Source organism: Mangifera indica, chromosome 8 (genome assembly GCF_011075055.1).
Source record: "Mangifera indica cultivar Alphonso chromosome 8, CATAS_Mindica_2.1, whole genome shotgun sequence".
Taxonomy (NCBI): Eukaryota; Viridiplantae; Streptophyta; class Magnoliopsida; order Sapindales; family Anacardiaceae; genus Mangifera; species Mangifera indica.
The window spans coordinates 10,686,922-10,714,384 of record NC_058144.1 but is presented as its reverse complement, the minus strand read 5'-3'; the positions used below and the strand labels follow the sequence as shown (position 1 = coordinate 10,714,384).

Sequence of the window (27,463 nt, the reverse complement as noted above, 5' to 3'; positions counted from 1 at the left end):
TATACAAAATTACCGTTTATATAAAAATTCAAGTTTAAACAACAAAATTAGTAATAATTTACCAATGTGATTTTTTGATTTACCAAATTCAAGGTAAAATATGTTAACTTAATTCATTATATTAATTTGCATTACAATTTTTTAAATTTGTAAACCATTATAGTCTGCAAAATTCTAGTTTCAATGCTTGAAACTAAGAACATTGCGCTAGTAATTGAACAAAAATCCAGTTTAGGTGTCCGCAAAATTCGATTACAATCAGAAAAATTTCAGTTTCAATCTGCAAAATGCATTCATTGCTAATTGAACAAAAATGCTCCAAGAGAATTTACAGCTCAAGGAGAAAGCTGCTTCTCTTCAAATGCTTTCTCTCCCATCTTCCAAGGCCTGCACCGGGTCTTCAAAAATACTTCAAGAATCAGAGAAGCATTACACACGATTATTATGCAGCAATATATGTATATATATAACAGGCACAAATTTTTCTTTAAGTTAAAAAGAAAAAACTTAATGAAAATGTTGGGGAGTTGAGTCAGGCTTTTTCTCGAATGCATCAACGACACCATTGTTGTTTCCAACATCATCAAGCTACATACAGAAAAACCATCAAAATAACCATAACACCGATTAATTGACAATTTTACCCTTAAAGTTAACTGGAACCATATTGATCATATGTTATTTGCGTATAGAGATGAATAATAATCAAGATGAGATCCGCTAACTCAATAAGTATTAAGTTTTGAATATCTGTTGATTTAATCTAAATCTAAGTTTTGGAGCAAATGTTGATAAATATTAAAAATTAAAATTTTTGACTAGAGTATAATATAAGTTATGTGAGATGTTCATAATAATATGTTTTGAATATTTAAATCAACAATTTGTAAAGAATCGAAATTAGAACTTTGACGATCTATAAGTTCAAAATCGATCTAGATTGGAGAACGAAGGATATTATCTGTACGGAACGTACAATTGGAGATATTAGGTTCGATGAAGTATTTTTTAATTGTGGTTTAGAGACTATGACACATTGTTAGATATTTATTATAATTATTGAGTTTCATAATACAATTTCAAATTGTCCTAAAAGGGACTCACGGCTACGTCATGATGAACTTAAAGAGCAATACCAATAAACCAAACTTTTGAGAGGGAGAATTAATTATCTGGAGATGGTTAGCACCTTTCGAAGAATAATAAAAATAATATAAAATGTTATATGAATACAAAAATAACATTTTAAAAGCTAAAATGTTAGTGAGATAAAATTAAGATGGCTAAAGTATTATATTTGATATACATGTATAACAAAGCTTCTGAATGTGAATTTGTTGGGCCAAATTGGAATTATAAAATTGCAGATTTGCCACCATTATAAATAGAAGGCTTTAGTTCATTTTCAAGTGAAAACTTGTGTGTAGAATTTGTCAACAAAATTGCTTTACAATAACAAACTTGAAGTGTTCACCTCTGCCTTTACATGCAAAATATGCATTTCAGAAATGAATGTAAGACATAGACACTTTTAAGTTAAGTCTGATGCATCTAACCATATATGCATCTGTCATCTCCAGAGGAGAAGCAACATTAGTAGCCACATCAAAGAGCTTGCAACCATAGATATTTTTTTTCCCCTAATTAATGTTTGGATTGCCATTGTGAACAGTCCTCTAAGGCCTTTCATCAAATTTACTATAACAAGACAAAGAGCATGAAAAAAGGATGAAACATAATGGGCAATCTGCAAGACCTTTCTCTTGAAAGCTTAAATAGAATCACTCCGTTATCCAAGTGATTCTAATTTAAGCTACATAAAAAGGGTAAAGATTTAAAAGAGAGAAAATTAAGTAATGAAGTAGAACCACTCATGTGAGGATAATGTTAACCCAATAAGACAAAGACTTTGATTTTAGTGTCAAATACGTTCATATTAGAGTTTACTTGAAATTTACTCACTTTGATATTCACACCAAAAACAGTTTAACTTCTGTAAAGGTTTTGAAATTTAGGCACTTTGACAATGACTTTGATATTCACACCAAAAGCAATGTAACTTCTATGAAGGTTTTAAAATTTAGTCATTTTGATATTGACAAAAAAGAAGTCTAACTCTTATAAATGTTTTAAAATTTAGTCACTTGAACTTCAACATATTATAATTAATGGAGGTCAAGCATTGTTGTTCAGTTTTATCAAATTGATGGGTTCATAATTCTCCATCTAATTATATAAATAAAAAACAAGTTACTAATTAATTAAAAAAAATTTATATCTTATTTTTATTTTACGAAATATATCAAACTTAAAAAAAAAATTAAGTTACTAATTAAAAAAATTTAAGTAACTTCAAAAAAATTAAGTTACTAATTGAAAAAAAAAAAATTAGTTACTAATAAGTTACCAAATTGAAAATAGTTAAAAAAAAGTCTAAAATATATCAAACTTCACTTAAAAAAATATTAAAATTTATATCTTATTTTTATTTTTCAAAAATTATTCAAAGTAACAAATGAAAAGTCAAACACGAGTTTACTTTCGTGGAAAACCTTATAGAAAAAGCAGTGCACCTCTCCCTTTAAAAAAATAAATAAATCAATACAATCAAATTCAATAACCAAAGAAAGGAAAATTATTTTCTCATATCCTCTTTCTTTTTACGCGCATTGGCCTTGAGATTCGCTCATTGTTTCTCTTTTACCTGTTTGATTGAGAAGAAATGGAAGGTTCAAATCCAGGCATGCCGACGTTGGAGGAAGAGGTTACCCGTGAAAGAGAAATAGTGAATCAACAAACCATTGACTATAAAAATACTATACAGGATCAACCTCCGTTTCAGACAGTTAATCATAATCCATCATATGTGGCTAAGGACGTTGAGGTAATTTCATCTCTTTTTAAACTTTTTCCACTTTATTTCTTGATTCTTATAATTGAGATTGCTTATGGAAGAAAATTTTTTATTTAAAAATATATTAAAAATGAATTAATTACTACAGTCAAATATCTCTGATAAAAAATTAAAAACATCTTACTTTATCATAAATAACATTGACGTTTCATAATTAATATTTTTAATGGGAAAAGGGCTATTTCCCATCCAAGTTTTAATCTTATCTCAAAAGTATATCCACGCTTGATGAAAAACTCAAACACCCACCCATCGTTAAATATAGGAATAAAACCGTTATTTTACTATTTACATTCAAATTATATAATTCTATCGTATTTCCCTCTTCGATTTTAAAAATTAACTTTTACCCCCATCCCTGAACTTTGAAAAGTGACTTTCACCCCCCCCCCCCCCCAAATCCCTAATTTTGTTTTCACTTTCCCTCTAGCCACCGACGACAACATGGTTGGAGGGAGAGTGATGAGCGTCGTCTAAATCTGGACGACGCTCATTGACCTTCACTAGACGACGGAGGATCGTCCATTCTCTAGATGACGTTTGTCGTTCAGAATAGATGATGAAACGTCGTCCAGAATAGACGACTCTCCATTGTTCAGACTAGATGACGCTTCGTTATCCAGAATAGATGACTCTCCATCGTCTAGATCTAGACAACGTTTGTCATTCAGATCTGGACGACAATCGTCGTCTAAAGGTGGTCGACCTTTAGACGAAAACTTCTCCACCGTCGTTGGAGAAAGTGGCTATATTTCAGGGGAAAAATAAATTTTTTAAAACTTAATTTAAGGGATAAATGTTAATTTTTCAAAATAAAGGGGGGAAACTAAGATAAAATTTTAACTATTTAATATTATTGATAAAATGATAAATTCACCCCTTAATCCTAACAGAAAATATGTAGGTGGGTCCAAACAGATTAAACTTTGGGTGGATATTTGGATTTTTCATCAGGGGTGGGAAATTGTCTTTTTTCCTATTTTTAATCACTAAAAAAAGGGGTTATTAATTAAAGTAAGCACCAATTTTTTTGCCTAAACTTTTTTAGACAAACTTATAGTAATTTTATTTTTCAAGCAAATTTAAATTTGCTTCTAATAACACCATTATCGGCTAATTACATCACTCTCTCGGTTAATTATATCAAAATATTTTTTTTAGATAGCCTATGAACATTCTATATTTGTTAGGTTATGATTTGAAAATTCAAAAACTTATTCGAAATAATCAATTTTTGTTATAATATAGATCGAAATAAAAAGATTAACATAAGTGCGAAGAATGGTGCGTAAGGGTATGCGCGGGTGTGTAGGGGCGCGTAGGGCATATATGGGTGCGTAGAGTGCATAAAAGTGTGTATAGGTGTATAAGGGTGCATATGGGTGTGTAAGGGCATATATGAGTATGTAAGAGTACATATGAGTGCGTAGGGTGTATAAGAATGCGCGAGAGTGTGCGCATTATATATCTATAGTATTTAAAAAATATTATTATTATTATTATTATTATTATATATAAATAACAATATAATATATACATTTAAAAATTATTATGATTATTAATATATATTATATTATAATATAATATTATATTATATAACTCGCGTATCCTATGTATCTTACACATCACCCGTTTGCACTCACCATTATCCTCACTTACGCTTATCTTTTCATTCTTATCTATATTTGAATAAAAACTTATCAATTTTTAAATATGTTTTGAATTCTTGAAACATGAGTTACTAAATCTTGGAATCATAACTTATCTTATATCAAATTCAACGTAATTAGCCAAAGTAACGTAATTAGTTGAGAAATTATTCTTAGAATTAAAATTAAATTTACTTATAAAAATAAAACAACTATATATTTGTTTTAAAAGGTTTAGACAAAAAAATTATTGCTAATTTTAATTAATACCCCACTAAAAACACTAATAATCTCAAAAACCGAAAAGATCAAAAAAGAAGAAATTCATTTGTCACTAAGATAATAATCTTAATTTTTTACCTCAAACCTACACATCTACCTTATTTATATCTACTTTCTAAGCATTTTGTTTTACGCTAATTTAATATAAAAAACTAAATATTTTTAACATAAATAAATTATTTTAATAACTAAATTAAATATAAAACAACAATGTACAAGTTAACACAAAAGGATTCATTTTCACATAAAAACTATCTTAAAATTTTAATTTCAAATATTCAAATAAAACAATAAATAATATGACAAAATACTACTTATTTAGATCAAAGTCTTTTTTTTTTTTTTGATAATGAAGAATTTTATTCAAATAAAACCACCTCAACTTTAAACCTTAAACTGATTTAATGTATGTGATAAAAAAATTAAAAACATTTTATTTTATCATAAATAATGTTAAAGTTTCATAGTCAATTTTTTTAATGGCTAAATTTACCGATCATCTTCAAAGCAAATAAAGAAAAATAAACAATTATTCATTAGTGAGGTGATAATTTTATTCGTATTATATTTTTAATTATTAACCAAACATATTAATTATTTGTATATATTAATTTATTCTAACAAATGATTAATTTAAATTAATTAATAGGAGATTCAAGTTCGCAATTATATAATAAATAATATGATGAAATACTACTTATTTGAATTAAGATAATTTCTTTTTTGATAACAAGGAATCTTATCTAAGTCTGATTTTCTTTTTGGGGTCAAACCAACATAACTATTAGATTAGGTCACTCAATAGTATAATTTTAATATATCGTTGGAAAACTTAAACCTAAGCTCTTCACCTCGTGGGTGAATTAAGATGATTTTGATCTTTTTTTTTTAAACTAATTTTTAGATGAAAATATAAATATAAATAAATTTGAAAAGTTAGAGTTCTAAAGCTAGGAATGAGAGTAAAATAGATATTAAGTTAGCGTCTTAGCAATAAAAATAAAGTGGATATTAAATTCAGATCTTAACTATATTCATATAATCTAAAGGTTGATTAAAATTATATAATATTATTAAAAAAAGTTAAATTAATTAATTTTGATAGGAGGGTATATATGAATTTTGATGAATAATAATATACTATTTTATCTTCTAAAATAATGATATTGGGAAAGAAATAGATTAAGTAAGAGATATCAGTTTTTCAAATAAAAAGAAGGGCAGCATTTACAATGAAAAGCCTAGACAGAGAAATGTATTGGGCAAAATAATGGGAATTTTCGCCTATCGGTTAATGGATTTCTTTTGTTTATTTATTTTTTTGTCACACCCATCGAAAAAACAATTATTAGTTTTCTTAATAGGACAATTGAAACTGATAGATGTTATATGAGTAATTATATATGAGAAATATATAATTAGTATACAAATAATGTATTGTTATGTTATTAAATATAATTCTATTTTTAATTTAAAATTATATAATAATATATTATTTCTATATTTAATTATATACTTAAAATATATATATAATTTTGTTGATATTATAACTTTTGCCCAAGTTGACATTTTAATTACGTATTATTAACTGTTTTTTTATTATAATCCTCTTAACCTCTTTTGATTTTCACTTACACGTCCGGCTGTTTTGTTATCATTAAAAATATGTATATATAATATTATTTTAAAATACTCTTAAGTTCATAATTTAACATTATATTAATATGTGATTTAATAATTTTAAAATAAAAGTATAATATCATATCAAATTATATTATAACACATTATTTTTATATTTAATTATATATAAAAAAATATGTATATATAATATTATTTTTTTATTATATACCTTTTTTATTGAAGAAGCATATGAGTCCTGCTCCATAAAATACTCTATAAAGACACTTTCACTTACTTTTTTACTGCCACAGTGATCAAATAAATAATTTTTTGTTCAACACCCTAAACTCTTTTTTAGTGTAAAATGAACGACTAATATGTTTTTTTCTTTTTTCTTTTTTTTATGGATGGAAATTTTGAAAGGAAAAATGTTACATCACTGGAGACTGGTAAGTAAGCATGACAATATATTTAACAATATCATAACCAATAATATTATTGTAACACAATGAAAGTTGTTCCATTTTAAGACAATTTCAACAGGCGTGGCACAGGTTTGTCACGCGGCTCCCACCGCTATTTGGGTCATCAAGTTGTCCTTATTCGGTATACCCTAGTAAAACGAATGGATCACTTGTAGGATTTATAAATACCCCGAGTAAAAATTGATATGGATCTTAGATTTTTTTATCTGTACCTACAGGTAGTAAATTTTTATAGGTAGGTTGGATATGCCTGTGAATACCCACGAGTCATCCACTATTTTTTTTAATTCACTTTCTTCTTTTTTTTTAATATTAAATTTACAACACACACAATATAAATTTCACATATTTTCTCTTCTTTTGATATGAAATAAACTCAAATTTATCCTAAAATTAAAGAATTTATTGTATTGAAAACAAATTTAAAGAATATAAATAATAAACACTTTGTTATAAATATTCATTCTGTGTTTAATGATAAAATTCTTTAATTCTATAGAAAACATTTTTATAATTTGAGTTAAATTTTTGTTTCTCTACAAAATACTTATGTACTTATGAAAAACAATATTAAAAATTATAAAATAAATATATTAAAATAATAAAACCAAAAGAGAATTAATGAATAATTAATATTAGTAGGTAACATACTGGTCAACCCATACCTATAAAATTAGATATGAATTCTAGAAATCATTATCCATATAATTTAATTCATTTATGACTCGTACTTATATTGATTTGACTTGTCCACTCATTTGCAAAGTGTAATTCAATACCATGCATTTCATGCCACATGAAAAAAAGAATTTCTTTAATTAAAGGTCATAACTTTATTATATTCATTAAATAGGCCGAAAGGCTATTTCTCATCTAAATTATAATATAAAGACAAATATACATTCGTAAAATTTAAAAAACTCAAAATTCGATTTATAAACCAATTGCCATTAAAATTTTTTATTAAAACTAAAAGTAATATCATCATTTTATTAATAATATTTAAAAATATATAATTTATTTCATTTTTTCCCTCTCAAATTTTGAAAACTTGCAATTCAACCCTAGTCTCAACTTTGAAAAGTAACTTTTCCCTCCTAAATATGTTACAAACTCTGACGATAGCAATGGTGGCAGCCACCATCTCCACCTTTAGTCCCATAGAGGAGGGAGAGGGCCAATGATGTTGACAGAGACGAAGAATTTTGTCTCTGTTGATGAAGAAGAGGCAAAGACGAATCTGTCCCGTCTTTTTGTCAAGAAAGACAAACACAATTCGTCTCCATCTCTTCATCAATCAAGATAGAAGAGGACAAATCTCTATTGTCTTCTATCTTCGTCGACGAAGAGACAAAGAAGAATCATCTTCGTTTCTTTCCCAACGAAGAGAGGAGAGGGATTCGTCACCTTCTCTTCTTCGTCGACAAAGATAAAGCTCTTCATCTCCATTGACATCGTCAACTGCCTCCCTCCTCTACTGAGCTAAAGATGGAAATAGTAACGACTACTATTGTCATTGTTGGAGTTTGCAGTGGATTTGGTGGGGGGGAATTTACTTTTCAAAGTTCAGGTTAGGGTGAATTACGAGTTTCAAAATTCGAGAAAAAAAATAAGATAAAATTATATATTTTTTAATATTATTAGTAAAATAACAATTTTATCTTTAATCCAAATAAAAAATTTTAATGACAATTGGTTCATGAGTGGGATTTTGGTTTTTTTAAACTCTATAGATATGACTTTGAGAACACATCTAACTTTGGGTCGAAATAAGTCATTTGGCCTCGTTAAATATATACCTTAAACTTTTTCTGTTTTACACAAACAGTGATATTTAGATGGAATAAAAAAGGATCAATGAGCAAACTTATATTCATTTTATTGGATTTCCGGTGTCATTGTGTGATATGCATTTAAGTATATATAATGTATATAAATCTTAATGATGAAGGCGATTTTTGTCAATAATCTGATCCCATTAAAATAGTTTTTAATAGATAATTCAATCTAACTTCATATAAAAGAATATAATAAATGCCTATGAGAAATTCATTAAATTCACTACAAACAATGGAAATGGAACAATTTTCCCCTGGGTTTCTTTTCTCACCACTTCTGGCAGTTGTCATCACCTCCAAACATGTTTTTTCTCCCTCTCGACTATGGTTTGACAAAAACAAACGTCTTCATTTATCTTCATCGAATCAGGGTCAAGAGAGAGAGAATGTAGTTAGAGATAACAACGATTACCAGAAATAGTGAGTAAAAAAACCCAAGAAGGAAAATGACAAATTTTGAAATTTTAAATATAGAGAAATTATTAGATTTTTAAATCCAAGAAAAAAAATGATACATTGTTAGTTTCTTTATTATTTTTAGCTAAATAATATTTTTTCGTTTAATCCTAATAGTGAATTATAACAAAAGAGTGAGTATTTGAATTTTTCAAGAATGACGGGTATAAGTTTGGGATTTCACCAATCCATGGGTGGAATAAGTCTTTTGACCTTTTTTTAATTTGAATGAATTTTTAATACATTTTATTCATTCATCCAGTATTTATACTTATATTATCAATTTAAGGTAATGTAATGGAAGTGAACTGAATTAAAAGAACAATTAAAAAAAAAACAATAATTTTCGTAATCTACTATCTTAATAAAACTTTTCACCAAAAATTAACGAGATCTTCTATTTCCTATGCTCTAAAAATGAACCAAATCTTCTAACAGTAGTATCTTTCAAATCTGAAATGAATCAGGAATTCTACTTCCTAAACTTTTTTAAAAGAAAACAAATCTTCTAACAATAGTTTATTTTAATTGATGGGGAAATTTGATTTTTATTATGTTGAATGCAGGTATTGAGCGAACGTGTGACTAGGGAAAGGGAAGCTTCCGTTGAGACTATGTTAGACAATAACGGTGCTCAGTATCTTAATATAAATGAAGAAACTTCTTCTCTTAGAGTGGATAATGTTAAAAAAGTATCAGTTTTACCTCTTATTTTCCTAATTTTCTATGAGGTTTCTGGTGGCCCTTTTGGTGTCGAGGATAGTGTAGGGGCGGCTGGTCCTCTTTTAGCCCTTCTCGGCTTCTTGATCTTTCCGCTCATATGGAGTATTCCTGAAGCATTAATTACTGCTGAGATGTGTACCATGTTCCCTGAGAATGGTGGTTATGTGGTTTGGGTTTCATCTGCCTTAGGTCCCTATTGGGGGTTTCAGCAAGGTTGGATGAAATGGATAAGTGGTATCATTGATAATGCTGTGTACCCAGTTCTATTTCTTGACTACCTGAAGTCAGATATTCCGGCTCTAGGTGGCGGTTTACTTAGAACCTTTTCAGCATTAGGTTTGACTGTTATTCTCACTTTCTTGAACTACAGAGGTTTAGTCATTGTGGGATGGATTGCTATTCTTATAGGGGTTTTTTCCCTCCTTCCTTTCGTAGTTATGGGATTTGTGGCAATCCCAAAGTTGGAGCCTTCAAGATGGCTGGTGGTGAATCTACATAACGTGAAATGGAATTCGTATTTGAACACTCTTTTCTGGAATTTAAACTATTGGGATTCGATTAGTACATTAGCTGGAGAGGTGGATAATCCAAAGAAGACTCTCCCAAAGTCTCTATTTTATGCACTGATCTTGGTTGTTCTTGGGTATTTCTTCCCCCTTCTTATTGGTACTGGCGCTATTCCACTTAATCGTGAGTTGTGGGCTGATGGTTATTTTTCAGACGTCGCCAATTTGCTTGGAGGAGTTTGGTTGAGAACGTGGATTCAAGGGGCTGCAGCAATGTCGAATGCGGGCATGTTTCTGGCTGAGATGAGCAGTGATTCTTTTCAACTTTTGGGGATGGCTGATCGAGGAATGTTGCCTCAGTGTTTTGCTAAGAGATCTCGTTATGGAACTCCCTCAATTGGAATTTTGTTCTCTGCTTCTGGCGCGATTCTGTTGTCATGGCTGAGCAGTCAGCATATTGTGGCTGTAGAGAACCTTTTGTACTGTTTTGGCATGATTTTGGAGTTCATAGCATTTATACGATTAAGGATGAAATATCCAGCTGCTTCTCGTCCTTACAAGATACCCGTTAACACAGCTGGAACAATTCTTATGTGTATTCCTCCGACCATACTGATTTGTGTTGTGTTGGCTCTTTCTTCTCTCCAAGATGCAGCTGTAAGCCTTGTTGCTGTGGTGATTGGCCTTGTGATTCATCCTTGTCTGAAGCTTGCCGAGAGAAAGAGATGGATGAAATTCTCTACTCCCGGATTTTCATGGCCATAACCAAGAGCATTCCGATGCACTCATAGAATAACAAATCCTGGCTGATGTCTGAGAACACAATTCTTATTACAAGTAAGCCACAACTTCTTATTTAGAGCCATATTAGTTCTATATATTTTTTATATATAATTTGAATTAATAAATGATATACTATTCATTTACATAATAATATATTATATTTATATCTAAATTATATACTAAAATTACATATATATACTTTTATTATAAATTTTATTGACTCCGCCGACAAAATTTAAAATATATCTTTACTATCTTTCGAAGGTGTGGTTTGCGCAATAACTATTTTTTATTGGAATCTAGCACATAATCACAATTCAATTCAATCATAGGAGATATAAGTCTTAGTTCTGCCTATGGATCTGATCATCTGAAGTTAATTTGAGCTAGTAAAAAAGATCAAAGTTTATATCAAAACAATAAAACTGTAGGTGCTCACTTTGAGTATAAAAATAAGTATACACTTAAATATGTTATCATGTAATTAAATAATTTTAAATTAAAGATAAAATAATTTTTAATTATATGATGACACATAAATGTGTACCTAGTTTTATATTTAAAATAGATACCATTGCTTGTATCAAAAACATAATTAAAAATGTTTTGTGTAATTCTCGGCAAAAATTAAATCCACTCATATCTATTTTCTTATTTCTTTGACAAATTTATATCATTTTTTGACAAAACTAAAAAAACAGATTGTAATTTTTTTTTAAAATCGATATTGAATTATGGAACATTTTTTTTTCCTTTTTATTTAACATAACATAAAATTTGAATCATTAAATCCGCATGCCTGAAAAGGGTAAAATTGAGTTATTTCCTTTCCCACCCAAGGTTTAACCTTGTAATATTTTTTCACCCATTAAATTTATAAATCATGTTTTTCTTCCAAAATCTAATTCTATTTTTTTTATAAAAAAAAAAAAAACAACTAACACTATAAAAGTAAAATTATAATTTGATTATAAAATATTTTGAAATTTAAAAAAAAAAAAAAACTCTTTAATTTGACCCTAACTATTTAAATATGATAGTATATTCAAGTATGAAAACTCTAATAATCACAACCATCATTTATCCCAACTAAAACCACCACTTGCCCAAGCCCAATCCCACCAGAACCACCACTTTCCCAAACCCAACCCACTAAAACTCCAAACAAGACAGTATGACATTTTAATATATTTGAAAACCTTTAATTAAATCTATCCAATTCTGAGTTTAAATATCCTATCCGTCACAATCGTCACCCATCCAACCCACCACGAACTTAACAAAATTGGCAGAATTTGCAAGGAAATTGAGGTAAAGTGAAAAAGGGAAAAAAAGTAGTATTACTAACAAATTTGATATGTAAAAAACTATTTTAAAATTGTGTTAATTTGTGGTGATATAGTAATTTTGTAAAGTGAAATACTTATATAAATGACATAATAATTTAACTTTCACCATTGTGCAAGACTTTTTTCCATTAATGGAGTTAACTTTTAGATAAAAAGTTGTTACTTATGTCTCGATTAATGCATGAATGACAATTTATACATAGCAAAAAACTATTAATTTGGGAGGCCCCTAAAATTTACCAAAGAGTGAATAAAAATTTTCCAACTAAGCTTTGCCCTAAACACATTTCCTTCAACCCTCAAATGCATAAATCATATGAGCCTACTCTAAATCTAACTTCGTTAATATAAAAATTCTAACACAATATCAAAAAGTTAAATTATTATATTATCTCTAACTGTTTTAGTTTTTAAAATTATTATATCAACTCAAATTAATAAAATTATCATATCACTTATTTAGATATTAAATTTACATCAACACATTTTTCTTCTCTACCACCATTATTGTCAGTCACCTTTTGCACCCTAACAACCCACCCCACATTTTCAACCACACAATCTATCCTATCTCATGCACCCATTATCTCTCACATTTTTATTACACGTCTGGTTGGTCCCAAACCACCACTTATTTCCTTGGATAATCGAAATATCCTTCTTAGCCCACGATTTCATCAAAATTGGCCTAATCAAAATTGAACTTGCCTTCTTCTTTTCCCATGTTCTTTGTGCATGTTAACGACCCACTTCAACTATTGGGAAAAGGACTATTTCTCACCTATTTTTTAAGTCTATCTCAAACTGATACCCACGGGAGATAAAAAACCTTTTCTCTCACCCATGACCAAACTGTCGTCTAATTTCTCAATTAGAGACAAGGGCAAAATCGATATTTCACTGTTTAAAACCTTAAAACTTTAAAATTTCACCATTTTTCCCCTCCAAGTTTTAAAAACTAACAACTCAACCCATCCTCAAAGTTTAAAAAGTTTAGATTTCACCCCTAGGGTTTGCTTTCTTCTCCGGCCACCACCGACGACTGACACATTCCACCAATCTCGCATCTCCGACTACAAAAGATGACCCTTCGTCGCTCAGATCTGGACGATGAAGCATCTTCCAAATCTAAAAGAACGAACGAAGGATGACGCTTCGTCGTCGTGTCTGGAGGGGGAAATGGTGCGACGAAGAAATCTCTATCTTCGTGCGACGAAGAACAGACGAAGGACCATCGTGCGATGAAGAGATCTTTGTCTTTTCGTCGCATCATGCGACGAAAAAATCTTCGTCTCTTCGTCACACCGTGCAACGAGGAGATGAAGATCTCTTCGTTGTACCACCGTCATCGCACCAGGAGAAGAAGGTCGGTGACGACGTCGGAAGATGAAGTTGAAGAATGGGGGTGAAGCTGCTATTTTTGAAAGTTATGGGGGACGACTGCGTTTGAAAAATATGAAAACCCCAGGTTTGGGGGTGAAAATGTTAGTTTTCAAAGTTTAAAAACTTTGGTTAAAGATGAAATGTTAGTTTCTAAAACCTAAGAGGGGGAAAAATAATAAATTTTATAACTTTTTAATATAAACAATAAAATATCAATTTTGCCCCTGTCCCTAACTAAGAAATTGGATGACAGTTTGGTCATGGGTGAGAGAAAGGGTTTTTCATCTCCTGTGGGTATCAGTTTGAGATAGGCCTAAAAAATGGGTGGGAAATAGTCAATTTCCCTCAACTACTTCATTGACTTTAACATCTATGGGTGGGATTTCTCAATTGTTTGCTAGGCTCACGAAACAACCAATTATGGGTTGTGATTGTTCAAAGTGACAACTAGAGTTTCCAAAATTGTAAGGATTGAAATTACAAATAACTAAATTTGTAAAATAGTTAAACTGTTTTATTTTAAATGTTTACATGATCTATAAAAATGTTATAGTATGTGAAAATTGATAAAAGTATTATTATGCTCTTATAACATTAGTTTTTTTTTTTTAAACAAAGTTAAATTTTAGTAAAAATGTAAATAAGTTAAGCTCTAGACTTGAACAATTTGAGTTTGACTTTTAAGCCGAGCTCAAGTAGCTAAGTTAGTCAACTCGATAAGCTTATCAGCTCAAGAATCAACTTAATTAAAATGTGAAATGAACAGTAATTTACAGTTTTTGGAAAGAAAAGAAATAAAGGAAAGGAAAGAATGGAAAGAAATGAGAGAAAAAGAAAATAAAGAAAAACAAGAAAAAGAATTTGGGGCTCAGGATTCAAGAGTCATCCTAAGAGTATGGTCTGGTGGGTTATAGATAGATTTAAATAGAAACAAGATTGGTAAGAGATAAGCACGCATACATGCTTCGAACAATGAGGGGGCACTTTACACTACACTGCCCTCAGTAGGGCACATCCGTAGTAGGACATAGACCTGTAGTAGGGTCTGCTCGTAATAGAGTATGCTCGTAGTGGAGCACAATTCAGATTTAGAAATGGTATAGTGAGAGAAAGGAAGAGAGCTTAAGCTTAGAAAAGTGTTAAATCCTTGTAGTCAGCATCCAAAAAGTATCAAATAGACACTAGATGGGACAAAGCGTGACCCAAATAATAAATGATGAACTAGATTATGCATTCGATTCTTTGAGAAGGCTATGATGTGAGACTGAGTCTCGAGGGTGATTTAGAACAAGAAAGGAGATAGTTTACTTAATTTTTTTCCTTTACTGAGTGTTTTTATCTCTCACTTCTTTTTCTTTCATCATCGCAGGTATGGATGATCGAGGTAACTACGAGGCAAGGTTAGGTTAACAAAGATAGATCCAGGTTAAGGCTGGTTCCGTATGGTTTTTGTTACATGCATATGATATTGTTGATTTTTTGTCCTATTCAGATAGTTATATAGTTGTATCTAGGGGCATGTATATTATTACTCCATGATCTCAGATATTTTTAGATGAGTTTTCACATGGGATATATACATCTTTTGTTCGCTTCCAGATTTTCAGTTTTCTTAAAATAATTTCTAAACATTTTTAGTGATTAGTTCATTTTAAAGTATTTTAAAAAAAAATAGACGCTCCAAATATTAATTCGTAACGTTTCTCCTTCAGAGGGTAGTATTTCTAGGGAGGGATGTTACACTATGACACATTGTTAGATATTTATTATAGTTGTTGAGTTTGAGAATACACTTTCGAATTGTCCTAAAAGGGACTCATACCTATGTCATGATGAATTTAAAGAGCAACATTAATAAACCAAACTTTTGAGAGGGAGAATTAATTATTCAGAGATGGTAGCACCTTCCAAAGGATAATAAAAATCATATAAAATGTTATATGAATACAAAAATAACATTTTAAAAGTTAAAATATTAGTGAGATAAGATTAAGATGTTTAAGGTATATATTTGGTATACATGCATGACAAGACTTCAAAGTATGAATTTATTGGGCAATCTAGAATTTTAAAATTGCAGATTTGCCACCATTATAAATAAAAGGTTTTAGTTCATTTTCAAGTGAAAACTTGTGTGTAGAATTTGTCAACAAAACAACAAACACGAATTTCTCAAGAAAACTACGTGAGAAATTAATTTGCCAATCGAAGTTGCTTTACAATAACAAACTTGAAGTGTTCACCTCTGTCTTTATATGCAAAATAGGCATTTCAGAAATGAATGTAAGACATAGACACTTGTAAGTCAAGTCTGATACATTTTACCATATATGCATTTGTCATCGCCAGAGGAGAAGCAACATTAGTATCCACATCAAAGAGCTGGCAACCATAGATTTTTTTTCCCTAATTAATGTCTAGATTGCTATTGTGAACCGTCCTCTAAGGCCTGTCATCAAATTTAATATAACTCAACTTGAAAAAAGCTTAAGTAACAAGGCGAAGAGCATGAAAAAAAGATGAAACATAATGGGCATTCTGCAAGGTCTTTCTCTTGAAAGCTTAGATAGAATCACTCTATTATCCACGTGATTCTAATTTAAGCTAAGTAAAGATGATAAAGATTTAAAAGAAAGGAAGCTAAGTAATGAAAATTTCTTATAAAAGTATAACCACTCGCATGAGGATAATGTTAACCTAGTAAGACAAAGACTTTGATTAGAGTGTCAAATACGTTAATATTAGAGTTTACTTGAATGTTAGAATCAAGACTTCTATTGATCCAATCCAACATCATTTTCCTTGTGGAAGAATAGGCAAATTAGTGTCCCGAATGGGGCAAGAAGCAGAAAATTTATGTGTAGAATTTCTTATCAAAACAACAAACGTGGAATTACACATTTATGTTGTACGTAGTTGCATTCATGAGAAAAAAAAAAAGCAATAGACCTTAACCCCCACAATAAGGGAATAGCCAGATCAGGGATGGAGATACATGTGTCTTCTCCCCACCCCGCCTCTATTTCATTTTTTTTATATTAATATTTTTACTTAAAATATTATAATATCTTTTATAATTTTAGATAGTTTATATTTTTTAAATTTATTTAGGTTTTTATTATGTAATTAAAGTGGTTAATATATGTTATTTATAACATTTGAAATGGTAGGTTGGTTTTAATTTTACATAATTTTATTATTTAATATATTTATATTGTATTAAGAAATATATCAAACTTCACTTAAAAATATATTAAAATTTATATCTTATTTTTATTTTTGTATTCTCCATTTTTTTTAAAATTATTCAAAGTAACAAATCAAAAGTCAAACACGAGATTACTTTCGTGGAAAAACTTTGAGAGAAAGCAGTGCACCTGATGTTGATGTATCCAATACTTCCCTTTTAATTAAAAAAAAAAAAATCAATACAATCAAATTCAGTAACCAAAGAAAGGAAAATATAAACAAATAGCAGAATTGATGTAAGTTCTCCCATGAACACAATTAACTATTATTTTCTCAGATCCTCTCTCTTTTTACGCGCATATGCCTTTAGATTCACTCATTGTACTTCTTTTTACCTACTTGTTCTCTTTTTGATCTGATTTTTCCATCATGTTGTGATTGAGAAGTTCAAATCTAGGAATGTCTACGTTGGAGGTAAAGGTTACTGGTGAACGAGAAATAATAAATCAACAAACCGTTGACTGTGAAAATACTATACAAGATCAACCTCCGTCACAAACGATTAGTCATAATTCATCACACGTGGTTAAGGATGATGAGGTAACTTCATCTCTTTTTCAACTTTTTTCACCTTATTTCTTGATTCTTATAATTGAGATCGCTTATGAAAGAAATTTTTTTATTTAAAAATACATTAAAAAATACATTGATTAATCCAGTCATATATTTTTGATAAAAAATTTAAAAACATCTTATTTTATTATAAGTAACATTGACGTTTCATAGTTAGTATTTTCAATCACTAAAAATACTGATAATCTCAAAAACCGAAAAAAGAAGAAAAGAAGAAATTCATTTTTTACTAAGATAATAATCTTAATTTCTTGCCTCAAACCTATCCATCGATGTTATTTATATCTACTTTCTAAGCATTTTGTTTTATGTTAATTTAATATAAAAAAACTAGAGACTTTTAATATAAATAAATTATTTTAATAACTAAATTAACTATAAAACAATAATTTACGAGTTCACACAAGAAGATTCATCACCACATAACAACTATCTTTAGATTTTAATTTCAAATATTCAAATAAAACAACAAATAATATGACAAAATACTACTTATTTGAATTAAAATAATTTTTCTGAAAACAAGAAATTTTCTCGAATTAGACCACCCTAACTTTAAACGCTAAATCAGTCAAATATCTATGGTAAAAAATTAAAATTTTTTTATTTTATCATAAATAACGTTAAAGTTTCATAGTTAATATTTTTAATGACTAAATATACCGATAATCTCCAAAGCAAATAAAGAAAAAGAAACAATCATTCATCACTAAAGTGGTGATAATTTTATTTGTATATTATTTTTAATTATTAACTAAACATATTAATTATTTGTGCATTTTAATTTATTCTAACTCATGATTAATTTAAATTAATTAATAGGAGATTTAGGTTCACAATTATGTAATAAATAATATGATAAAATATTACTTTTTGAATTAAGATAATTTCTTTTTTGATAATAAGGAATCCTCTCTTAGTTTGATTGTTTTTTTGAGGTTGAATCAACATAACTATTACATTAGGTCACTAAACAGTATAATTTTGATATATCGTTGAAAGACTTGAATTTAAGTTTTCCACCTTATAGGCAAATTCAGATGATTTTGATTTTTTTCAAACTAATTTTTAGATGAAAATATAAAGAAAAATAAATTTGGAAAGTTAAAGTTCTAAAATTAGGAATGAGAATAAAACAGATATTAAATTAGAGTCTTGAGAAAAAAAATAAAATAGATATTAAATAAGAGTCTTAGCTTAGCTATATTTATATAAATCTAAAAGTTGATTAAAATTATATAATATTATTTAAAAAGTTAAATTAATTAATTTTGACACGAGGGTATATATGAATTTCAATGAATAATAATATACTATTTTATCCTTTAAAATAATAATTTTGACAAAGAAATAAATTAAGTAAAAAGATGTCAATTTTTCAAATTAAAAAAAGGACAGCCTTCACAATGAAAAGCTTAGATAGAGAAATGTGCTGGACAAAATAATTGGAATTGATAAATTTTATATGAATAATAGTTTTTTTTATATAAAAACAAAGAGAAAGAGAAAGTATATAATTAATTTTATTTAAAATAATTTAATTATATAATAATACATTATTTGCATATTTAATTTTATATATATATGAGAGAGAGAGAGGGAAAATAAAGAGAGAGATTTTGTCTAAGTTTGACCATTTAATTACATATTATAATCTATTTTTTTTATTATAATCCTTTTAATCTCTTTTGATTTTTACTTACAGAGTAGTTTTTTGTTATCCCTAAAAGTCTCTGTATATATCTTTAAGATCATAAATAGTTACACATAATATATTAGTATGTAATTTAGTGATTTTAAATATTATCAAATTATATGATAACACATTATTTTTATACTCAATTATGTATAAAAAAAATGTATATATAACATTATTATTTTTTTATATACTTTTTTTATTGAAAAAACAATGAAATTTATTTCTATATATGAGCTCTGCTTAGAGATGATGGTGGGCCAAATTGGGCGGCTCTAGCTTAGCCCGTTGAGCGCATAGGTTGAGCCTTAGACCTGTACAGTAATGAGTCTTTGTGTTAAATTGGCCTAAGAAAACTTTAAGTCAAACTCTATATACAACAGGTTAAGTCTCAAGCAAACCTGACTCATAGGCCCTTATCAGGTTGGCCCATTAACTTTAATAAAAAAATATATTATTAAATAATTTTTTAGAAAATATATTAGAAAATTAAATTGTGATTTAAAAAAAAAAAGACAAACTTATTTATAAGTAAATTGAGTTTTCATAATCAATCTCACCAGTGTGAGATTTAAAACATAAATTTGGTTGAATTTTCTACTTTATTTAATATTTATTTATAGTACATCAAGAGAATGAATGATTGTATTCTTTTGAAAGTAAGACATTTACACTTTGCAAAAAATCATACATCGAAAATAATAAAATCTTTCACTTCCTTCATTTATTATAAATAAAGATTAAATAATATGTTTCAACCAAACTAAAATTTTGGTTATCTTATACATTTGAGATTGATCCAAAGAACTCAAACTCATTTTTTCAAGTCTAAAATTTTTTATTTCTTATAAATATTTATAATTTTTATATTATTATTATTATTTATTAATTAATTAACTATAATTTTTGAAAAAATTATAAATAATAATGGGCCAGACTAGGGTGACCTCTGGGCTTAACACTTAGTCTCAGGATCCAATCTGACCTAAAAGACCCATAGTTTGGACTTGGCAAGCTTTATGGGCTTAACACTTGCTCCATAAAATCCTTTATAAAAACACTTTCACTTACTCTTCTACCGCCACGGTGATCAAATAAATAATTTTGTTCAACACCCTAAACTCTTTTTGAATAATTAAAATAAACGAGTGATATGTTTTTTATTTTTTATGGATGGAAATTTTGAAAAGAAAAAATGTCGTATCACTGGTAACTGGTAAGTAATTCTGACAATATATTTAACAAATATTACCAATAATATTATTGCAACACAATGAAACTTGTTCCATTTTAAGACAATTTGAACAGGCGTGGCACAGGTTTGCCTTTGCCACGCGGCTCCCACCACAATTTGAGTCATCAAGTTGTCCTTATTCGATATTGGCTTAATAAAACAACCAGGTAATTTGCAGGATCTATAGGTAACCTCAAAAGTTAGGATAGATTTTAGATCTTTGGATTTGTACTTAAATAGTAAATTTGTATGGGTAGATTGGATATATTTATAGATATCTGGAGGTTATCTGGTAATTTTTTTATCCATCTTCTTTCTCCTCTTTAACATCAATTTACAATGCATTCAACACAAATTTTACATTTTTTTTTTCTTTTGACATGAAATAAACATAAATCCACTTTAAAATTAAATAATTTATTGTATTGAAAACAAATTTAAAAAATACGAGTAATAAATACTTTGTTATAAATATTTGTGTTTAATGTTAAAATTCTTCAAATTTAAATAAAACATTTCTATAATTTAAGTTAAATTTTCGTTTCTCTACAAAATACTTATATACTTTCAGAGAAAAAAATATTGAAAATTATAAAATGAATATATTAAAATAATAAAACCAAAAGAGAATAAGTAAAAAAGTAATATTAGTAAGTAATATGTGGGTTGACTCGTACCTATAAAATTGGATACAGATTCTAAAAATTATTAATCATATAACTCAATTCGTTTATAACTCAATACCTATATTGATCCGACGTGTCCACTCATTTGCAAGGTGTAATTCAATACCATGCATTTCATGCCACATGAAAAAAAGGTATTTCTTTAGGTCATAACTTTATTATATTCATTAAATAGGCCAAAATACTAATTTCCACCCAAATTTTAATACAAAGGTAAATACATATTTGTAGGGTTTAAAAATTTAAAGTATCACCCATAAACCAATTACCGTTAAAATTTTCTGTTAAAACTAAGGATAAAATCATTATTTTAATAATAATATTAAAAAATATATCATTTTATCTCATTTTTCCCCTAGATTTTGAAAACTCTCAATTCACCTCAGTCTCAACTTTAAAAAGTAAATTTACACCCCTAAATTCGTTGCAAACTCTAACAAAGGCAACAGTGGTGGCCACCATCTCCACCTTTAGCCCCGTAAAGGAGGGAGATGACCAACGACGTTGACAAAGACGAAGAATTTCATCTCCATTGATGAATCTATCGTGTCTCTTCATTGAGAAAGAGATGGAGACAATTCGTCTTTGTCTCTTCATCAACAAAGATAGAAGAGGACAAATCTTTATCATCTTTTGTTTTCGTCAATGAAGAGAAGAGAAGGATTCATCACCTTCTTTTCTTCGTCGACATTGACGTCGTCAGATATCTCCCTCCTCTGTCGATCTAAAGGTGGAAATAGTGATGACCACCATTATCGTCGTTGGAGTTTGCAGTGGATTTGGGGGGGAATTTACTTTTCAAAGTCGAGGTTGGGGTGAATTGCGAGTTTCAAAATTTGAGAATGAGATAAAATTATATATTTTCTAATATTATTAATAAAACAATAATTTTACCCTTATTCTTAATAGAAAATTTTAATGGTAGTTGATTCATAGGTGAAATTTTAGATTTTTTAAATTCTGTAGATATGACTTTGAGAACGCATCTAAATTTGGGCGCAATAAGTCCTTTGGCCTCATTAAATATATGCTTTAAAGTTTTTCTATTTTACACAAACAGCAATATTTAGATGGAATTAAAAAGGATCAATGAGCAAAGTTATACTCATTTTATTGGATTTTCGGTGTCATTGTGTGATTTGCATTTAAAGTATATATAATGTATATAAATCTTAATGATGAAGGCAATTTTTCTTTGAATAATCTGATCCCATTAAAATAATTTTTAATAGATAATTCAATATAACTTCATATCAAAGAATATAACAAATGCCTATTTGAAATTCATTAAATTCACTACAAACAATGGTAATGGAGACAATTTTCCCCTAGGTTTTTTTTTCTCACCACCCTAGGTAGTCGTTGCCATCTCCAATTATGTTTTCTCTCCCTCCCGACTCTGGTTTGATAAAAACAAAACATCTTTGTCAAATCAGGGCTAGTAGAGAGAGAAAATGTAATCAGAGACGATGACAACTGTTAAAAGTTATGAGTAAAAAAACTTTAGAAGGGAAATGATTATTTTTCAAATTTTAAGTATAGAGAAATTATTAGATTTTTAAATCCAAAGAGGAAAATATAATAAGTTTTTAGTTTTTTTAATTATTTTTAGTTAAATGATATTTTTATCTTTAATCATAATAGTGAATTATAGCTAAAAAAAAAAATTAGATGTTTGAGTTTTTAAAAAATAACGGGTATAAGTTTAGGATTTCACCAATCCTTGGGTGGAACTAAGTCTTTTGGCCTTTTTTAATTTGAATAAATTTTTGACGCATTTTATTCATTCATCCAATATTTATACCTACATTATCAATTTAAGGTAATGTAATGGAACTGAACTGAATTAAAAGAAAAATAAAACAAAACAATAATTTTCGTAATCTACTATCTTAGTAAAACTTTTCACCTAAAATTAACGAGATCTTCCATTTCCTATACTCTGAAAATTAACCAAATCTTCTAACAGTAGCATCTGTCAAACCTGAAATGAATCAGTAATTCTACTTCCTAAACCTTTTTAAAAGGAAACAAATCTTCTAACAATAGTTTCTTTTAATTGATGGGGAAATTTGATTTTTATTATGTTGAATGCAGGTTCTGAGTGAACCTGTGACTAGAGAAAGGGAAGCTTCCGTTGGGACCATGTTAGGCAATAACGGTGCTCAGTATCTTAATATAAATGAAGAACCTTCTTCTCCTGGAGTGGATAATGTTAAAAAAGTATCAGTTTTACCTCTCGTTTTCCTAATTTTCTATGACGTTTCTGGGGGCCCTTTTGGTATCGAGGATAGTGTGAAGGCAGCTGGTCCTCTTTTAGCCCTTCTCGGCTTCTTGATCTTTCCTCTTATATGGAGTATTCCTGAGGCATTAATTACTGCTGAGATGGGTACCATGTTCCCTGAGAATGGTGGTTATGTGGTTTGGGTCTCATCTGCCTTAGGTCCCTACTGGGGGTTTCAGCAAGGTTGGATGAAATGGATACGTGGTGTCATTGATAATGCTGTGTACCCAGTTCTATTTCTTGACTACCTGAAGTCAGGTATTCCGGCTCTAGGTGGTGGTTTACCTAGAACCTTTTCAGCATTAGGTTTGACTATTATTCTCACTTTGTTGAACTATAGAGGTTTAGTCATTGTGGGATGGATTGCTATTCTTATAGGGGTTTTTTCCCTCCTTCCTTTCGTAGTTATGGGATTTGTGGCAATCCCAAAGTTGGAGCCTTCAAGATGGCCGGTGGTGAATCTACATAACGTGAAATGGAATTTGTATTTGAACACTCTCTTCTGGAATTTAAACTATTGGGATTCGATTAGTACATTAGCTGGAGAGGTGGATAATCCAAAGAAGACTCTCCCAAAGTCTCTATTTTATGCACTGATCTTGGTTGTTCTTGGGTATTTCTTCCCCCTTCTTATTGGTACTGGCGCTATTCCACTTCATCGTGAGCTGTGGACTGATGGTTATTTTTCAGACGTCGCCAATTTGCTTGGAGGAACTTGGTTGAGAACGTGGATTCAAGGGGCTGCAGCAATGTCCAATGCGGGCTTGTTTCTGGCGGAGATGAGCAGTGATTCTTTTCTACTTTTGGGGATGGCTGATCGAGGAATGTTGCCTGAGTGTTTTGCTAAGAGATCTCGTTATGGAACTCCCTCAATTGGAATTTTGTTCTCTGCTTCTGGCGCGATTCTGTTGTCATGGCTGAGCAGTCAGCATATTGTGGCTGTAGAGAACCTTTTGTACTGTTTTGGCATGATTTTGGAGTTCATAGCATTTATACGATTGAGGATGAAATATCCAGCTGCTTCTCGTCCTTACAAGATACCCGTTAACACAGCTGGAACAATTCTTATGTGTATTCCTCCGACCATACTGATTTGTGTTGTGTTGGCTCTTTCTTCTCTCCAAGATGCAGCTGTAAGCCTTGTTGCTGTGGTGATTGGCCTTGTGATTCATCCTTGTCTGAAGCTTGCCAAGAGAAAGAGATGGATGAAATTCTCTACTCCCGGATTTTCATGGCCATAACCAAGAGCATTCCGATGCACTAATAGAATAACAAATCCTGGCTGATGTCTCAGAGAACACAATATGTACTACAAGCAAGCCACAACTTCTTGTTTATAAACTTATGTGCCTATTTAATAGCAATAGCTGCTCATTATCTTCGCTTTTCGTGCGATGATTGATTGAAATGGTCATTGAATATTTAGAAACTTAAGGTGTAATTTCAAATTAGTAAGATAGACCCAATGACGTTGTAGATTTGGTAATTGTTCCTTCATGCATATTCCATTTAGAACTAGCATTACTCCTTGTCTTCCGAAATCAAGTCATTACTTTAAAATTTAAACAAGTTCAATAAAGAGAGACACTCTCAATTCATTTTAAATATTATAATATTACTATATATAGATATTTTTAGTATATAATTTAGATAAATAGATTATATATTATTGTATAATTAGATGTATATCATCAATTTACATGATAATATATTATATATATATGTACAAATTATTTATCAAAAATATGTACATATAGTTTTGCCATAAATTTTATTGACTTCACAGATAAAACTTAAAAAATATCTTTACATCTTTCGAAAATGTGGTTTGCAGGATAACTATTTTTTACTGGAATCCCACATATAATCACAATTCAATTCGATCATAAGAGATAAAATCTTAGTTCTGTCTATGGGTATGATCATCCAAAGTTAATTTGAGCTAGTAAAAAATCAAAGTTTATATCAAAACAATAAAATTATATATATTTATTTTAAGTACATAAATAAGTATATATTTAAATATATCATAATTTGATTGAATAATTTTAAATTAAAGATAAAATAACCTCTAATCATATGATAATATATAAATAAATATATACTTATTTTTATATTTAAAATAAATATGCATGCGATTGCTCATATCGAAAACATAATTTCAAATGCTTTATGTAATCTTGATAAAAGTTAAATCTACTCAGATCTATTTTCTTATTTCTTTAACAAATTTATATCAATTTTTGACCAAAAAAAAAAAAGCACATTATAATTTTTTTTTAAATCGATATTGAATTATGGAACAGTTTTTTTTTTTTTTTTTGGCCTTTTTATTTAACATAACATAAAACTTGAATCATTAAATTCGCATGCTTGAAAAGGCTAAAATTGAGTTATTTCCTTTCCCACCCAAGGTTTAACCTTGTAAATTTTTTCACCTATTAAATTTATAAATCATGTTTTTCTCCCAAAATCTAATTCTGGTTTTAAAAAAAAACAACTAACACTATAAAAGTAAAAGTATAATTTCATTATAAAAGATTTTGAAAAAATTAAATAAAAAAGCTCTTTAATTTGACCCTAATGATTTAAATATGATAGTTAAACATTTTTACAAATTTAAAAATTGACGAGTCAATCCTATATATTCAAGTATGAAAACTCTAATAATCACAATCCTCATTTATCTAAGTCCAAACCCGCTAGAATCCTCAGTTGCCCAAGACCAATCCCATCAGAACCACCACTTTCCCAAACCCAACCCACTAAAACTCCAAACACGATAGTATGACTTTTTAATATATCTGAAAGACTTTAATTAAATCTATACAATTCTGAGTTTAAATATCCTATCCGTCCCAATGGCCCCCCATCCAGCCCACCACGAACTTAACGAAATTGGCAGAATTTGCAAGGAAATTGAGGTAAAGTGAAAAAGGGGGAAAAAATAGCATTGATAACAAATTAGAAATGTTAAAAGCTATTTTAAAATTGTGTTAATTTGGGTTGATACAGTAATTTTGTAAAGTGAAAACTTATAAATGACATAATAATTTAACTTTCACCATTGTGTCAAGACTTTTTTCATTAATGGAGTTAATTTTTAGATAAAAAGTTGTTATTTATGTCTCGATTAATGCATATGGGAAGAGCTACAAATTAACATATTTGATGAATGACAATTTATACATAGCCAAAAACTATTAATTTGGGAGGCCCCTAATATTTACCAAAGAGTGAATAAAATTTTTCCAACTAAGCTTTGGCCTAAACACGTTTCCTTCAACCCTCAAATGCATAAATCATATGATCCTACTCTAACTCTAACTCCGTTAATATAAAAATTCTCACACAATGTCAAAAAATTAAACTATTATATTATCTCTAACTATTTCAATTTTTAAAATTATTATATCAACTTAAATTAATAAAATTATCGTATCACTTATTTAGATACCGAATTTACATCAACACATTTTTTTTTCCTATCACCATTCTACTGTCACTACTCTTTGTACCCTAACAACTCATCCCACACTTTCAACCCTATAAACTATCCTATCTCATGCACTCATTATCTCTCACCTTTTTATTACACGTTTAGTTGGCCTTAAACCACCACTTATTTCCTTGGAGTTTCGCAATCTCCTTAACCCACAATTTCATCAAAATTGAACTTGCCTTCTTCTTTTCCCATATTCTTTGTGCATGTCAACAACCCACTTTGACTATTTCATTGACTTTAACATCTAT

The 27,463-nt window shown here is 29.0% G+C and overlaps 1 protein-coding gene and 1 pseudogene across 1 annotated transcript; both read left to right on the top strand.

Moving 5' to 3' along the window:
• Window positions 1-9,785: 9,785 nt before the first annotated feature.
• On the top strand, window positions 9,786-11,325 carry LOC123224371 (annotated as a pseudogene).
• A 6,311-nt stretch (window positions 11,326-17,636) lies between these two features.
• On the top strand, window positions 17,637-25,180 carry LOC123223969 (probable polyamine transporter At1g31830). Its single transcript, XM_044647461.1, has 2 exons — window positions 17,637-17,777; window positions 23,524-25,180. Exons 1-2 carry the CDS (start codon window positions 17,637-17,639, stop codon window positions 24,949-24,951), a joined length of 1,569 nt encoding a protein of 522 aa, XP_044503396.1. The 3' UTR covers window positions 24,952-25,180.
• The last annotated feature ends 2,283 nt before the right edge of the window (window positions 25,181-27,463 follow it).

Coding starts and splice junctions, on each gene's coding strand:
- LOC123223969 (XM_044647461.1), top strand. CDS start 17,637: ATGTCTACGTTGGAGGTAAAGGTTACTGGTGAACGAGAAATAATAAAT. Junction 17,778..23,523: donor ACGTGGTTAAGGATGATGAG/GTAACTTCATCT, acceptor TGTTGAATGCAG/GTTCTGAGTGAACCTGTGAC.